We start from the raw sequence: 18,061 nt of genomic DNA, 5'->3' as shown, positions 1-18,061 counted from the left end.
AATAATAATCTCATTTAAATAATAATCTCATTGGGGTGTATAGGCAGAGTGCACTAAGTTGTCTTAAGAAGAGTTTTATGGAATTTTTATACTTGAGAGTCAAATCCTTGATAGTTATTCAGAGGTAGTGAGTGGTTTATGCTCTTGCTTTACCTTATCTTAACTGTTTAACAGTTTGATAGATCCTAAAGATTTACCTCTTAAAATAGAATGCAAAAGGAGTTTTGCTTTCACAAAGCAGGGAGTCATTATTATGCCAGCCAGTGATCAAACGTGGAGAGAAGTGATCACTGGCCTCAGGTGTCTGAAGAAAAGCTGCACTTCCATTTTAGCTGTAGCCTCTAACTCTTGTCGCTGAGACCTGCGTTGGAATGAAGTCATGTTGAGGGGTCAGTCCTGCCTGGGTGAAACAATAGCCTGAAGTTGTGTCAGGGGAGGTTTGAGTTGGACATTAGGAAAAGGTTCTTCACCCAGAGCGTGGTTGGATGCTGGAACAGGCTCCCCAGGACAGTGGTCACAGCATCAAGGCTGCCAGAGCTCAAGAAGCGTTTGGACAATGCTCTCAGGCACATGGTGTGACTCTTGGGGATGGTCCTGTGCAGAGCCAGGAGATGGACTTGATGATCCTTGTGGGTCCCTTCCAACTCAGCATATTCTGGGATTCTGTGATTCTATGGTATAATTGATAGGAAAAGGAATGGGATAGAAGCCAGCCTACAACAGAGGAGTACATGCAGTAGCTCAAAGCAGAGCTGTCCCTTTAGCAAAGAAATTCAGCTTTTTCTATTGACAACCAAAAGTTTGAATTTATTAAAATAATTTTCTGTTGTGATGTGGAAGAAACAGGTTTGCAGTGCACAAGGGGGATTCTAGCATAAGAAATCAAGCCATTTTCCATGCAGAACCTGTCCCATCATTTCCTCAATGCATCCATGCTTCAGAAATCACTGTTTTCAATACTGAGTACATGGAGCAGGCAACATGATCAGGGAAGGCCTTTGAACAAGCTGGTCAGCTGCACAGTGGGGATGAGAACTGGGATCAACTGAAGCTCTAACACCACTGACAAGTGAACAGGGCCTCCTCACCGAGTCAGTCTTTCTCAAGGGAGTGACAGGAGCAACCAAACTCGCAAGATGCTGCAATGAAATAATCATTGGAGCACTTGTTTGGACATTTCAGCTCCAGAATGACCAGAGAGAAAAGTAACCTGGTAGCCTCTGGCCTGTGGACACAGTTCACCATGCCCCAAGAAATGGCATGGGCACCAGAGCCAGACCTTGTTTTGCACATATCGAAAGATCAAGAGGGAAGGAAGTCAAGGGAAAGAGTTGCATTTCTTTGAGTCAGACATCAGAGATAGGCCTCCCTGTGATTTGTACCAAACGTGTGGCCTTGTACCAAAGAGGCCCCCACAAGAACAGAGCTCAGCACCAAAGGAAGCCATCCCAACTCACAGGAGGGGATCTCAGGGAGCAAAGCATCCATCAGTCACACCACCCAATTGGATGTTTGACAAGGCTTTGGGGGCTTCTGCCTGCTTTGGAAAGGGGGTCCCCAAGACCCATTGCAGAGAGGTGGGCCTGCATTTTGGGTGCGTGGGGCCTTTGGTTGTGCAGGGGCCATTTTGAGTCCTGAGCCGGGGTGGGGACAAGGGGCGGGGCTGGCCTGGCTGTGATGTGCTGTGGTCCCTGTGACATCACAGGGCTCATGTCACAATGGGGGCAGCTGCAAGCGGCACCGGCAGGTAACGCTGCCCCAGTCCAGCCTGGGCGAGCGACGAGTGCGCACAGGTGGGAAGCTGCACCTGAGCGAGTGGTTCTCACTTGGATTTCAGGAGCGACCTTTCACAGGAGTATCTTGGGTGTGGAACGGTGCTGCTGCAGGGGCAGTGGGACGGGCCTTGCTACTTGCCAACTGCCTGGGCCCTCTCCTTCCTGCCCCAACTTTCCTGCAGCTCCCATCCACCCCTCCCAGCCTGCCCAGTCCTCCCCCCCACCCTCCAAACACCCCCCCCTTCCTTCTCTTTCACTCCCACTTAACCCCTTGTCTCCCTAATCCTGCAGGCCATGGAGGCCTTAATAGTCCTTGTCCTTCTCGTGCAAACCTTCATCCAGTACCCACACGTGGTGGCTGATGGGCTGGATGAGGCCACCCATTTGCGCCTGGAGATGCGGGAGAAGTATCTCAACCAGGAAATGACTCGGCTGCTGCAGGAGCTGGAGCAGAGTAGCCTGGAGCCCGGTGTCAGGGCCTGGGGAGCCCTGCTCTGGGCTACCTTGGAGCAGTGGCACTTCTGGGCTCTTCTTGGAGTCCTGGGCCTTCTCTTGGCACTGGCCTTTAGCCTCAGGAAAAGGAGCCGTGAGCCACATGGCAGTGCACCACAGGAGAATGCCAGCAGCAACTTGGAGGCACAGGAAGATCAAGTTAATGGCCATGCAAATGTGGAAGAAAACAATGCTGCTGGAAGAGAAGAAAGGAAATACGGTGCAAATGGAGACCAAGAGCAAGATCCTGACAGTAAGCTTGGCAGGTTTATAGAGGAGCGCATTCGCTGGCCTGTTCTGGACAGAGGTTGCATGATAACTGACCTGATAGATGATTTGACACGTGCCTTTGGACACCACTTGTCAAGTCGTTTCTACCCAGTGCCACAGCAAGCCATCGGCATGGGCAGTGCCTTTGAAGGTTGGAGTCCCCGCAAGGAGGATGTTGTGTACCGTGTCCTCGTACCCCTCAGTCCTCCCCCGGGGCACACCTTCCACCTGGAGCCGAACACTGCCGCAGGCATGCCAGGAAAGAACTTCTGCATCCGTGTGGAGCAGGTCCACATCCCGGAGGAAAAGCTGAGGAGGAATAAGAAGTCCATCCTCCTCTACAACCTCTGTACTCGTTCCTACCTAGATGTGGAGAAAACTACCCTATGGTTCCGTCTGATGGTGAGAGCAAGTTGGTCGCGTTTGCCTCAGTCCAAGCACTGGCATTTAAGGGTGCTGCCCTCCAGACGCTCCTGTACACTCCGGCTGACCAAAGGCGGAGAAAGCTTCTGCGTTGAGGTGCTGTTTGGGGTGCAGCAAGGAAACTCAGACATCTATGTGAGCAGCCAGTCTAGAGAGGCCCTCTTCACCCCAAGCACAGTGTGGCCGGAGACCTACGGCGTGGCAGAGATGAAGTTCTTCAGCCACATTGCCCGGCAGGCTCCACCTGACAGCTGCCACCTCAGATGCCTGCAGCTCTTGGCCCGTGCTGGGGTGGGCAGAGCCTTTTCCAATTATACCCTCAAGACCATCATGATGCACCTCCTCAACACCATCCCCATGGCCCAGTGGTGCAGGAGGCATTGCCGCCAGCGGCTGCTGGAGAGCTTGGATTACCTGCGCTGCTCCCTGCAGAAGAAACGCCTGGACTGCTTTGTCATAGGCAACCAGAGCATCCCACTGCAGATCGACTTGCCTCCGCACTTCCAAACGCTTCAGCCACCCAACCTTTTCTGGCACCTGGCACAGGATCCAGACGCCCACAGAGAGGCCTGGCAAGACTTCCTTTTCCTCCGCTATCGGCTCAAACAACTGCTCAAGGCCATTGATGGACAAGCCAGCTCTGCTCCGGGGGCTCACATCACATAAATGAAGAGCTCAGATTAGCAGTAGTTAACATCTAAGTAATTAATTGTAGTTAGTCTATTTTCCCCCAGAAAATAGATAAATAATTAATATATAGTTGGGGCACTTGTTCCCAGAAAATCTAGAAGTAGCTATTATGCAATTAGTATATATTTCCCCAAAAAACAGATAAGCAATTAATACATAGTTGGGGCACTTGTTCCCAGAAAGTGTATAAGTACCTATAATGCAAGTAGTATACTTTTCCTCATAAAATAGATAAGTAATTAATACATAGTTCGGGCACTTGTTCCCAGAAAATCTATAAGTAGCTATTATGCAGTAGTATATTTTTGCCCAGAAAATAGATAAGTCACTATTACATAGTTGGGGCACTTGTTCCCACCAAATATATAAGTAGCTCTTATGCAGTTAGTATATTTTTCCCCAGAAAATAGATAAGCAATTAATACATAGATGGGGCAATTGTTCCCACCAAATCTTTAAGTAGGCATTATGTAGTTAGTATATTTATCCCCTCCAGCAGTTTAATTACCTAGGTAGCCTCATCTCCTCGGATAGTAAGATTGAAGGGGAGATAGACAACAGGTTAGCAAAGGTATATAGTGCTTTCAGAAAGCTTCATAAAAGAGTCTGGCGAAACAAACACCTGAAGAAAAGTACCAAGATCAGTGTTTACAGAGCCATAGTGCTGTCTGCTCTCTTAAACAGATCTGAATCATGGGTCATCTACCGCCACCACCTGTGACACCTAGAACGCTTGATCAACGCTGTCTCCATACAATCCTAAACATCCACTGGTCAGATTATGTGACCAATACATCTGTTCTAGAGCAAGCAGCAGTCACTAGCATTGAGGCCATGTTGCTGAGAACTCAGCTGCTTTGGGCAGAGCACGTCTCCAGGATGAAGGACCACCGCCTCCCTAAGAGCCTGCTTGACGGTGAACTTGCCTCCGGCTGCTGCAAGAGAGGGGCCCCGAAGAAAAGATAAAAGGACTCCCTGAAACAACATCTCAGCCTTGGCCACACTGATCATCATAACTGGTCTACTCTGGCCTCCAATCGGGAGACCTGGAGGCACACCATCTATAGCGCTGCTGATGCTTTTGAGAAAGCACGCAGGATCACCCTTGAGGAGAAAAGGCAACGCAGAAAGAATCATGCCCTGCAGATTATACCAGCTAAGGAGTCTTTCTGCTGTGTCTTTTGCAACCACCATGCCTATCTCTTATTAGCCTCCTCAGCCACCAATGCGCTTGCAACAAACGTGGGTAGAGTCCTTCCCAAATCTTCGTTCGCGAAGCCCAGCCATGATGATGATGATATTTATCCCCAGAAAATAGAGAAGTCATTAATGGGTAGTTAGGGGATTTTCCCCCAGGAATCTTCAACCTGATGGCCTGTTATTTCCATCAAACATATTGTTTCAATAAAACTTACTCATTCAAAATCTGCATTGGCATGTTCTTACTGTACTCGACCAGACCTATAGTGCTGAATTGGTTTGAATCAGAAATCGAGCCCAGTTGCACCCAGCCCTACTCATGTCTGAGGACCAGCTGGAACTCCAGGGGCTTTCTTTCCTGCTAAATGTCTATGCCTCAAATGCATCAGACACCCTAGAGCCTCCCCAGGGATCTGGTGCCGCACAAGTGGGCACCCTGGCTACAGAGAACAGGCTGCTCTCTTGGCAGTAGGATTTGCTGCTGCCCCTTCCCTTCACAGCCAAAGCAGACTCTGGGCACTCAGAGCTGATGCAGCTGAAGAGCCCGTGGAGGCTGACTTCAGTGGGGACGCTGTGCAAGAAGAACTTGACATTTGGGACAGTGGTCACATGTGTTATGCTTTCCCCTCCCATCACAGAGCAACCTCTGCAACCAAGGGGAGAAGGTGGCCACTTAGCTCCTAAAAGTAAACACTGTTCTCAGCTGCACTCCTGCATGCAATGTTTGCACATCTGATATTCACCTTTGCCACTTTGGCAAGCATTAGTTGGCTCAAATACTAGTACAACACCAGGGGCTTTGCTGGTGCAAACAGACTCTCAGAAAGAGTGCACACTGATACATATTTTTAAAATCTCAGACCTGACGTAGGATTTAATACCCAGTGGGGTTGTGTTGGTATGTGCAAAAAGCACAGCACCACAGCCAGCTGCTGCAGGGAAATGGAGTGGGGTTATAGCAGAGACAGATCAAGTCCCAGCAGAGGATATCACTGTGCTGCCCAAGGCAAGATGGTGGAGGCTTAGATGAAGGAGGGGACAGCTACTTGCCACCCTACACCCGTGGTTCCACATACACAACTGATACTCTGAGATGACCCTGGGTTACCTGAGGATGCAGATTAGCCAACTATTTGTTTGAAAGGGCAGTTCTCTTGCAGTAGTGTGAGTTACTTGAGATGCAGGCTATCTGCATGAAAATACAGTTCTTTGAGCTCCTCAATTCAGGGCATTGTGATGTGATAGGGAGATACATATTAAAGGGTATTAAATCATGTCTACAGCACTGATTACAAATTCTCATAGTCCTTTGTCAGCATGCATGGTATGCTCCAAACTGTTGCTCAGTCTCTGGGAGAGGATGCTACTTAAGTGATACCTTAATTTTTCCAAGCCTTTGGAAAACTTTCTGAGTAGGTACAGCTTGTAGAAAGTCCATGCCACTTGCAGAGAAGGTCCAGCAGATGTTTGGGCACAGCAGTTACATCCAGCCACTGCCACTCTCCTCACGCAGAACTACAGACACAGGCCAGCTGAGAGTCAAATTCTGACCCTACAAAAACTTGTGGATTAACTTCTGTAGGTCAGGGTTTCACCAGACACATTCCTGCTCAGCTTCATAGCTTTCTTCATTGTTCATTAGAACCATGACAAAAACCACACACCAGGACAGACACATAAATCTGCAAATAGCAAATATATCCTGTATCCCTGAGGTCTACTGTATTTTCCTGTGGTCCCTCAAGCTCCAGGACCTTGGTTGTTACCCAGGGCTGTTGTTCCACATACACATTCTTGATTTACAAAGCTTTTGCAGCTTGTCAGTGAAAATATTACCTTTGATGCAGGGACCTCTAAGAGTACAGAGCTGCATTAGGTTGGGCTAAATAAGCAGATTGAGCCTGCCAGTCTCCAAATTTTCAGGTGAGAACAATGTCCCTTGTAAAAGGCCACCAAATGGTGGCTTGATGCTGGGAGGAATTTGGACCAATCTACATGTGCAGGGCTGGGTGCTGAGCCTCTCCCTGCACATCCATCTGTTATAGCCTGAGATGACACAGTTCTTCAGGCTGGGACTTTCCTTGAAGCTCTGGAAAGCCCAAGGTCATAAAGGGAATTAATTCAAATTGCTTGAAAATAAGCTTGGTTGAAAACAAACAAATGAGGCATCTCTCCTGGAGTCGAATGCTCTTTCTGGAGAGCTCAGCTAGGCTTTAAAGGGTTTTACTTCTTTCAGAGGTCTTGGAGAGGTCTGTGGCTTCTCTGACTTGCAAGTGTAAGCCAGGACGTATTTCAGCCCCTTTAATGATTGAAAGGCATTGAGTCTTCTTACTCCAAAGGAACAGATAAGCAGCTTTCTGAGTACTCAAACTCAGGCTGGTTTTATAAGGGGCATTAGTGCAATAGTCTTTCTGTGCTTAATAATGCGTCTTGTAGCCTAACAGGAATATCAGTGTACACACAGGCTTAGAAGAATAGTCTAATACTGTTATTGTTTGGCATTTGCTTTTCTTTAAATGGTAATACCAAACTGTTGTAAGCTAAGACAGCATATTATAAGCTGAGATGCACAATCTTTGTTGTATGTGAATACACTGTCACACTAAACAGCAACAGCTGAATGGTGTCATTTGGAAAGGAGGAGGTGAGCAAGCACTTTCAATAACTCAGTGCTCAAACACAGATCCCATGGCAGAGCGTATATGGATGAATCAAGGAGGAAAATGGAATTCCAGCCTTTGTGCCGCAATACAGTTCCTGAAATCCTGGTTTTTCACTGACTGTTTTTCACTTGTTGGACTTATGTACACAAATGCTGGAAATTACAGAAATTTTAGAAGAATTCATTTGATCTAGAGCATCCATGACCTGTACACAAATGGCTGGTGAGTGGGCTGAGCACTGCATCAGTTTAATGACCTGGAATGCTGTTGAGTCGCTCCATATCGGATAACAGCTCCATATTGGATGCTGTTTCAAGAGATCTAACATCTTCGGGTGGCACAAAGGGGCAGGCACACTTCCTCGTGATCCAGCTGGCCCAAAACTTGTTAAAGGGAAGGAAATAGTTCCCAACCTGCACAGATGGCTCCTGTTAACTCGCCTGTCTCATCCCAATGGCTCAGCCTGGTGTCACACGGCAGAGCTTGTGCTGCTTTGCTGTCAGAATGAGAAGGGGTGTCAAATGGCCCAAGCTGCTTTTGATTGCTGTCCTGTAGACAAGTACTTAGCTTTTGTTTTGAACAAGGAATAGGATGGATACTTGCAGCTGGAGGAAGGCTGTAGCAGTCAGGCATATTGCACAAGGCACCAGATTACTGCCCTGACAGCCTTGTGGGCTCTTCCCAAGCATTAGAGGCTGTGGGAGTCTTGGCTAGAGGTGGGTCCTGAGCCCCATGAAACATTAAGAGTGGTCCTGCTTAGCTCCATATTCCCCTCCCAGACCTGCCTACTCCCAGGGGCTCAGCAATCTCTTTTTTTCTTGAAAAAAAAACCAAACAAATTTTTATTCCACATAAGAGATCTAAATATGGTACCCGAGGAAAAAAAGATCCTCGTTTTTGTATCATGAGTAAACTCTGTGTTAATTCTACCCTGCTGTGTGCACATTCTGGATGTGCTTTATGAAGTCAGTGAGGCAAAACCAGCCCTGGGAGCTCTTCCCACTTCCCTCAGAGTGACACTCCTCTCTGGGTGCCTGCCCAGCTGCTGTGGAACCCCCTGACCCAATCCAAAAGCTGCTCAGGTTGATTGTTAGGATTGAGGAGGTAACAAGGAGGATCAAGGAGGTCTCAGTTTCTTTATCCCTTATAAGAGGGTTTGCCCTTTAAGATCATATCTTACTTCAGAGCATCCTGGTCAAGTGGAAATCAACACTAGCTAAGTAAATGCTGATCATCCTGCTTAGCAACTTGAATTAAAAAGCTTTGCCAATCAGCCTTGATTGACAGAAAAAGGACAGGGCATTAGGATCAGTCATGAGGCTTTAGAAGGCAAGAACTTCGGTTCAACCTTATAGTTTCCACTTTAATCAAACTCAAACAGACCTGTATCATCAATTGCAGAATACTTACACATCGCTTTTGCCAGTGAGAAAAAACAAATCTACATATTAGAGTCCATGTAGGAGTCAAATCTGTGCTAGAGAGAGCTGTTGCTCTGCTGTGATCAATAAGCCCATTACCCTTCACAGAGTGCCTTGGCTACGAGAGAGCCCCGGGAATCAGATCTGATTATTGTGATGTATTGGTGTGATTTTGCCTGTGCTCCTCTGAGAGGCTGGGATGAGATTGCATGGAAGAGCAATAAAAGGAAATAAAACCAGAAGGTAGCAAACACCCTGAACAAAGACATTAGAGGTAAAAGAAAGCCATTTGGAAAGATGAAGCTGGCAGCACGATCGGGAAGATGCAGCAAATAAGAACATTGGGTACAAAGCTGGTGCCTGCCTTGGCTGTCTCCTGCATGTTGCTCCAGCTGAGAGCTGCCCAGAAGCTGCTTGGTGTGATGCTGCTGCTGCAGATGGGACAGTCTACACCCCCACAAAATCAGCTGGTCAGGGATGCAAAGGGTCGAGGCTGCTTTAGAGGGCCAGCACGAGGCTTTGCAATTTTCATACACACCTGACATTGACCTTACACTGCTCCATTGTTTTGCCCTGGGAGCCGTTGCAAACCCCTCCCTGCTCTTAACAGATATTGCAGAAATACTGGACGAAAGTGTCAGAGGGAGAGGTTGCTCACTTCAGCAAATGGGGGTTTCTGAGGCACTTCCACAACTAAGCACAGGTCTGGGAAACCTGAACCAGGGCCTTATTACCCTCACAGTCAAGAATTTCTTCCTAACAGCCAATCTAACCCTGCCTTCCTTCAGTTTGAAGCCATTCCCCCTCATCCTGTCACTTCAGGCTCTTGTCCAAAGTCCATCTCCAGCTCTCTTGGAGCCCTTTAGGTACTGGAGGGAGCTCCAAAGTCTCCCCAGAGTTGGGTGTGATGGTGCCTTGTGGTTGGGAGATCAACGACAAGACTTCAAGCCTGTCTTGCATTTGGTTTTCATAAGGTCCAAACTAGGAGTATTGCAAATATCAATAAAGTGGCAGATATTATGTGGTCTGATCTTATGTGGATCCAAGCCAGCTTCTAGTAGGCTCCTAGATGCTGCCATTCCCATTACTCGTGATGTCAGAAAACAGGAAAATGATTGAACAAAAATAGCTGGGATAAATAGTTATATTGGACCCACACCTGGAAAAGTTTTCTGGGCCTTTAAAGAGTAGAGATCCAGCAAAGAGCTGGGGGGTTCTTGTTTGTTTGCTTTTTGGAGTGGGAGAGTTGCTTGTAATTCCAGTGTGATCTTAATGACCTCTTTTTCTTGTCATTCTCAATTCTCTCTTAGGAATTCATGAGTCAAATTCATCTAAAATCAATGGCCAGCACAAAGTCTACACACAGAGAATCCTTCCTGAAAGGGCACGTGGAGGATGTCAGTGATGCCACAGACCTAGTGTTGGATGCCAGCATAGCCCTGAAGCTCATGCATCAGAATGAAGCTTGGTGTTATGGATCAATACAGGATCAGTATATCCATGTATTAGGATCACTGCAACCACATTTGTAGTCTGGCATCATCTATCACCTTCAGATTAATAAAAAATAAATCCCAAAAAGACCCCAAACAAACAAACCTTTCTGTAATCATTCATCTCTCTAAACTCGTTATTTACAAAAAAATCAAAATCATGTAAATTTGCCCTTTCTGTTGTCGTTGTTCCAGGCAGAATTTTAAAATATTTCCAAGTGGAAATTAGGAAAAGTTTTAGTTTGGTAGTACAATTCTTGTTAATGTAATTGGAAACAGTGGAAAACATTCCCTTTGATGAAGGTTTATCAAACAATCCATGGTAAACTTTTAAAGGTACTTCAGTTACCTGTTTCTTATGACTCCAAGTTGATAGCTTTTAACAAAACAGATTTATTACAAAGATCTGGAGTATTTTGAAGTATCAGTGCTCTACTTGAAGACAGCTGACAAGAAAGAAAACACTCCCTCTCCTCTCCTCTCCTTCTCTTGGTGGTGTACTGGGCTGAAGTTTTGAGCCCACAGAGACCAATTTTTTTGCTGCCTTTATTTTATTTTACCTATATATGAAGGTCTTGATCTTAAAAAAGGAGGGTAAAAGAATAAGCAAACTATCTTATTGCTTTACAACAACAGCAATGTGATTACTCTAAGTTCCTACACATCTTTACTTGCAAAGAAGCATTAGAAGGCACTTACATAACCTTTGTATGAATAACCTTGATGCTCGGTTGAGGGGAGATTCAAATTTAGACTGGCAGTATTTCAAGGACTGTTTTCTGCTTGAATACTCCAAGCTTGTCCACCTCAGGTAAGCCTTTTCTCTGTGTTCAGGGATGTTTGTTAGAGCTGCAAGTACTCCTGTGCTTACAGTTTGCATTTGAGGTTGTTTATAAATAGAATTCTCTTTACTTCTAATGCCACTTTCTCAAGCCAAGGATCTTTTTGTTCTGGCAAGGAGAAATTAATAAATCACTCCCATAGGGATGAAAGCCAAACCAAAGGTTTTTGGATGAGCAATCTTAGCACAGAATCTTTTCTTTTTGAGAGAGATAGAACAATAGTTTTAATAGTTGTAGTACTGATTTTGGCTGTTATATATTATTCTTTTTTAAGAAAACTTCCCATTGACTGAAAAACTGGGGAACCTACCTCATTTCTAGGATGGTTCTCATTTTAAGGTGATTGATTACCCCATAATCTTTAAGGAATCTTGTAGCACCAGATGGAATATGAGAGTTTATTGTCTTCATAGTCAGACATAGAGAAAATGGCTAAGTATTTTCAAGCTATTTGACTAGTGTACCACAGAGAATAGGTGAGCTCTTCCCCCAGGTTTGTATGGACTGTCTCCTCTTTCTCAAGTCTGACTATAGATACTGTTGTAGGTACTTGCAAACTATGATTGCTTTAGAAGGATTTAAACAGATTTAAAATATGACAGTGCAAAGAGACAAAAGGAACACAGTGAATCGTGTATGATTGGATATTGATATTTGGTGCTTCACTTTGAATGCAGCCCTTGAATAATAAAAGGTAAATTTATTTGTCTCTGCTTGTGAGAGCAAAGTAATAATGAAATGAAACAGGCTAGAGGTACCTCTTGTGATTCTTCTAAATAGGAAACAGAAGAAGATCATGTAGAAAGAACTATATTGTAGAAGATATTTAATGTAGCATTGGTTAACTCTGGACTTACAAGAACAGAAACATTTTGCAAAGCATCAAATAATTTAGGATTGTTAAGAAATTTTACCCAGACAGAGGTGGCTTGAAGCTCCCCAAAGTCCCTGTACTTGGTGTTTCTGTGACTGGCTCTTGGATTCAGAGACAAATCAAATCCCACCCAGACACACCTGCATCTGTGTCTCATTGCATCACAGGAGAGCACGTGCATGTCAGGACAGTCACAAGGTGGATTTGTATCCATGCAGGTAAGTCCCAAGATTTTCTGGGTAAGTCTCAACTTCGAAATTTTCATTACTGCACTTATTTACTTCACTGCCTTACAAGAATCAGTTTGAGACCCGTGACAGAGCCAAGATCTCTGTCGTAAGCACTGGGGAACATCTGCCCTGAGCAACTTGTAGAACTGTGTCCCCAGTGCAGCAATGGTCTTAGGACACCCAGCTGCCAACTTGTAGCTCTGAGACAGAACTGATGAATCCCTTTCTTTGCATCCTTGATATTTGTGATGGTATTTTCACAATTTTAACAGTTAATGCAGTGCTTTCCATCTTTTCAAGTGCATTTACTATAAGTATGTGAAAGTTTATTTTATATGTAAGCCAAGAACCTGAAGGGAGCTAGAAGACCTTTTCAATCTTGCAAGCAAAACCTTTTCTCCCTGAGGGATAGCAGGTGCCCTCTGAGCTCAGAACATTTTAGCTGCCAAGATCAAAACAAATTCCCTGGGATTCAGAGTGTGCCCATTCTGAGATGCAGTGTTTCAGTTAATGGCATAACAGTCTGGAGAATCATTTGAGGGGTTTTCTTTTTGTTTAATTGTGTATTTGTGGTGGTGAGGCCCTGGCATAGGCTGCCTAGAGAAGCTGTGGATGCTCCATCCCTGGAAGTGTTCAAGGTCAGGCTGGATGGGACTTTAACCTGGTCTTGTGGAAGGTGTTCCTGCCCATGGCAGGGTAGTTGGAACTAGATGGTCTTTAAGGTTCCTTCCAACCCAAAACACTCCAGGATGTTATGACTCTTCTATTAGACCCCATTCCAGTTGGTGACAGGAATTTATGTGTCTTTCCTGAGAAGCAACTATCAGGCCCACATTGTTAAGTTGAAACCTCATGGTCTTCCTTTTATTTTAGCAGACAAGTTCAGCAATAATTAAACAGATCATCACACTAACATGCAGATGCTCAAACTGCAGTGTTGTAAATCATCAGAAATATCAACCTTATGAAAAAGAATTTTAACAAGAAAATAAGCCATCAACAGTGTTGTGGTATTTGTATGTGGTTTGGGATCTGCTGTCAACACTTATTGTACTATTCTCTTTCTTCTTATATTATTGCTACCTCCCTGGTTGGGATCTTCAGCAAAGACAAGAATTGTGGCTACAGAGGTGAATAACTTGGTTGGGTTTTGGGGATGTTTTTTTCGTAATACCAAACATAGAGACTACTCTTACTGATTATAAAGAGGCAAGGGGGGGGGGGAAAGTCTTACAAGTGATCTCAAGGTGACTCTGAAAATCAGTATTATGGAATTTGTGTCAATCCTAGTCTGTTGTCCTTAGTAAATGTTGTTCTATGTGCAAACTTTAAATGGTCAGAATGTCTATTCTTGTCTTTTGCCTGCTCTTGTAACAGCATAATGAATACCTGGAGTCTTTCCCTATTTCTTCTGTTTGTAGGTTATTAATAAGAAAAGATGGAATTTCTCTCTTGTGTATGCAACCCTGAATTGCCAGTTAAGGAAAAGCAGCTGCCTCAAATGCTGGTGGATAGTTTCCAGGGTCTGGAAGTACGTGTGTTATGCTGCATCACGGACAGAAGAATGCTGTTGTTTAGTAAAGGATAACACAGAACACTGCAGGCAGAAAATTGCTGCTCCCCTTTTTCTCCTTCCTCTCATCATTTTTCTAGTCATCTTTCTGATGTTTTCTTCCTCTGTTCTCATTATATTTCTTGGTGTTACCTCTTCTTCATTCTTCACATCTTTATGCGATCTGTGGCAAAGGCACGATTAACGCTTTACAGTTTTTCTCATTATCTTCTTGGCCTTTCCTTGCCCTTTCTCTTATTGTTGCAAATTGTCTCTTCACATTCCTTTCTCACCAGTGCCCCCCACTAGAGTTTGTGAGAACTGGTGCAGGACTAGTTGGGAGGTCTCCACAGTAACACCTGCAGCCTCTGCCTTTACTGCCTGTGGAACAGATTTGCTCGGTGGTTTCTTCAGCCATTTATTTTATAATTTTCATTTGCAGTTGTTTGAACACAATGTCATTTTGCTAATATTGTGTTCTTCCTACCAGTGCTACACAGAGCACAGCAGTTCTTGCAGTCTCAGTTCCAGTCATGGAACATTCGAGTCCTGGCTTGCAAGCCTTGTCCTAAACTCTAAGTCACTGCCTCCTTTGTCCTTAATCTTAAATTTAATCTTAGTCTATTTTTCTCTGGTATTTTCAGATGCTTGACCCTAAATGTAGGATCATTCTGGCACAGCAAGTAGGAAAATCAATCAGGACAACTCTTCTCTAGTCCCCATTGCTCTCCTTTTCTTCTTTCCAACCTTTTGCACGTCTGCCTTTCTCTTTTTGCTCCGATATAGGATTTTTGGTTTGCAAGCATGTATTTTCAAATGCAGCATCTATTGTCATGGTTTACTTTATTACTGCTTATATAACACCTCTCCTATAAGGAAATTGGGCTTGTTCAGTCTGGAGAAAAGAAGCCTTAGGGTGACCTAACTGTGGCCTTCCAATACCTGAAGGGAGCCGACAGGAAAGACGGAGAGAGACTATTTGTGAGAGCTTGGAGTGATAGGATGAGGGGAAATGGCTTCAGACTGAAAGAGAGTAGGTTTAGATTAGATATAAGGAAGAAATTCTTGACTATGCCTTGGCACAGGTTGCCCCAGAGAAGCTGTGGATGCTCCATCCCTGGAAGTGTTCAAGGCCAGGCTAGATGGGGCTTTGAGCAACCTGGTCTAGTGGAAGGTGTCCCTGCCCATGGCAGGAAGTTGAAACTGGAAGATCTTTAGGGTTCCTTCCAGTTCAGGCCATTCTATGATTCTCTGATATGCCAGTTTGCAAAGCCCCCCTGAGGTCCTTTATCTGATGTTAAATGCTGTATGAACACACAGAGCTAATAGGATGATTTTCTTGTATGTATCTCTCATTTTGTTGGAATAATGACACCATAAGTTATTTTCTTATTCATTGTTCTTTGCTTCCCCTGCCTGCCACACCTTATCATACTTCATAGTTATGTTTTCATGCTGCTTAAATTTGTTTACATTTTTAAGGGATGGTCTCAGTCAAATAAAGACACCTGGCCCTTGCTTTAATCTTTGCAGTAGTCTGACATAAAAAAACCTTCTCTTCTCTGTAATAGTCTCAGCTTATGTGCATGTCCCAAAACAGAGTTTCTGAAATAGTAAGCTAAGACAGAAGGCAAAACCAGCAGGGGTCCTAAGAAGTTGCTCAAGCATGGTAATTCAAAGTTTGGAGAGGTCTTGTAAAATATGTGCTGTATGGCCTGAATAATTGCTGTTACAGAAAGGACAGTTTGTAGATACTGTAGATGGCCATGAGGTGGCACATGCAGCCTTGAAAGGAGTTCTGAAATATAGCTGAAATCTGTCCCAGTGGCATTTCAGAGTATTAGGAATTTCCACAAAGGGTTTTAGCTGCTGAGAGTAATTCCCAGACAGGAGTTTGAAGAGAGAGAAATAACTAGATATGCCCGATCTTTTCGTGACACCAGTCACTTTTTGAAAAAAAAGTAGGGAAGCTTTTAAGGTAATGAAGTATTTATGACACAAATCCAAACAATACCTGGCCTCACAGGTTCCACTCTTTATGAAATTACTTCCATATTGGATTTCGATTATTTTAAATATTAGCCACCTACAAATAGATCTCATAGTGTAATTTTTTTCCAATTTGTTTCATTAAAAAAACCAATAAAATCAGAATCATAACACATATAAAATACTCCTTTTATTAATATGTATTACATACATATTAGAGCATTCATTTACCAGACCAAGAAGTAGCCTGCCTTTTACTACATTAAGCATCACAATTGTATTATCCTCTCTGCACCCCCATGCTACAATTAAAGGCACTAAGTGTCTTTTCTCCCTCCCTTAGGGAAAGTGATAATTGCAAAAGTGTTCCTTGGCCACAGTTCTCCAGCTTGTGCAATGAATCCCATCTATCAAGTCAACTACCCAGGAGCTAATTCAGTGTTCAGGTCATGGAAATGCCAAGAAAGTGATGCATCTACTTCTGGCACTGGTGTGTATTTGTAGGCACTTGTCAGCATAAAGTTAAGGCTGAATTAACAGTTGTATTCTAAATTCATCTTTGACTATGGGTTGTGTCAGAAGTTTCATTCCTCGGGACACAGTCTCTGCTCAGCTAAAGTGCATTTTTTTCAAGACAGTAACAAATAAGAAGATTCTTCTCTGAATATTCTCTTAAAGATTCGTGCTTGTTTTGTTGACAGGGAGAACATGAGCAGTGCCACGCTGCTATTTAGGCAGGAGTCCACACTAAAAACAGCTCACTTCATGCAGGTTCACACCTCCTCTTCACACAGCGGGACTGAGTGTTGCAAAGGACAATATACACATACCACAGGGGAAATCTTCACCCCTAAACCCCACAGACTCTTTCTTTAAGCAAATAAAATCAAGAAATAGAGTTGTAACCAACCAGATTAAATCACCGTATCATGTGTATCCTCTGAGCAATAGATTCTGCTTTACCCCATTTTTTGCAAGAGAACAGAGTGGGATTTGAGTAATAATTTTACCTGTTCACTCTGATATACCGTCTAAACTCTGAAATGCTAACAGGTAACAACATCTGTCTCTTTATAAAGGAACTGGGATTGTTTCTGGTTTCTTAGAAGGATGGAAATAAAAGGTAATTTGTAAGGTGATGGCACCATAAGACAGAGTAGTTTTGGACAGTGCAGGAAGGGAAGCACTGCTGGAGAGCTGTCCATGCTTTCAGGATCTAAGATAGGCTTTGACAGGCTGAGATCTTCATGCTGGAATCTGACAGTTGTTTATTCTGCACAGGGTATTACACAGTCAAGGCAAACTCCTTCATTAGCCTGTGTGAATCTGTATGTCAAAGAAGTCTAGTGGTAGAACAGGATTAAACTGATAGATCTTCATGGAAGAAGATACCTTTGACTCATTCTGAAATTACTGTCAAATTTAGCTAAAAAAAGCAATATATTTACCCTGTTTTGTCCACAGAAATGTGGGCTTCCTTGGAATGGAGGAATTGTGACTGCAGCCCCTGGCATTGTGACAGGTTTGTGTTTGACCAAGAACTGGTCCTGACAGAATACATTGCTGGATTTGAGTGTGTTACTCTGCTACTTGCTACACTTTGATTATGAGGCAATTAAACCCAGTTTCTACCAGATTGGTGTTATAGAAAGATGTTTTTCTGACTTGATTGCTATTCATTTCCTAATCGAATATCTCTCATTTTACCCTCAGGATTAAATTCATTATTTATTTAAAAATTAGAAAGTTTACAAATTTCAAATTCCTTTTATTTTATATAGCTCAAAAAACAGTGTCTGTTTTCTATGTGCAATATAATAGTGAAAGAGGGAAAGAGAAACACAGAAAGATATATTCTGTCTCATGATTTGTAACGTGATGGTGTTTTGAACATGGAACTGACAGTAAAGGTCAGGCCTCAGACTGCTTCAATGAAAAAAGCCCACAATATTTGCAGTGTTTAAGGCCAATATTTATTCAGGTACAAGTGAGATAGTTATGCCAAATTTTCAGTAAAATGAATGTATTATGTAATTGTTACTTTGTTATTCAGTTTGGCTCATGACCTAAACCAAACACAAAAGTTAAAAATAAAAGTTTCCACTTGGGCTTGATTCTGATGCTACTTACATTTATTTAACACCACT

At 43.8% G+C, this 18,061-nt stretch overlaps 1 protein-coding gene across 1 annotated transcript in view; it reads left to right on the top strand.

Moving 5' to 3' along the window:
• Positions 1 to 2,069: 2,069 nt before the first annotated feature.
• Positions 2,070 to 18,061, top strand: part of LRRC9 (leucine rich repeat containing 9) — a 29,840-nt gene continuing 13,848 nt past the window's right edge. The window contains 8 exon segments of the mRNA XM_008922204.3: positions 2,070 to 3,624; positions 10,623 to 10,749; positions 11,225 to 11,238; positions 13,807 to 13,904; positions 15,462 to 15,594; positions 16,258 to 16,404; positions 17,379 to 17,506; positions 17,696 to 17,872. Of these exon segments, the coding sequence (XP_008920452.3) occupies positions 2,070 to 3,624; positions 10,623 to 10,749; positions 11,225 to 11,238; positions 13,807 to 13,904; positions 15,462 to 15,594; positions 16,258 to 16,404; positions 17,379 to 17,506; positions 17,696 to 17,872 (2,379 nt within the window).

This window comes from Manacus vitellinus, unplaced genomic scaffold, assembly GCF_001715985.3.
Source record: "Manacus vitellinus isolate BGI_N305 unplaced genomic scaffold, ASM171598v3 scaffold_6_pilon, whole genome shotgun sequence".
NCBI classification, from domain to species: domain Eukaryota; kingdom Metazoa; phylum Chordata; class Aves; order Passeriformes; family Pipridae; genus Manacus; species Manacus vitellinus.
The sequence above is the reverse complement of the archived record's forward strand: the minus strand, read 5'-3'. Positions and strand labels throughout refer to the sequence as shown.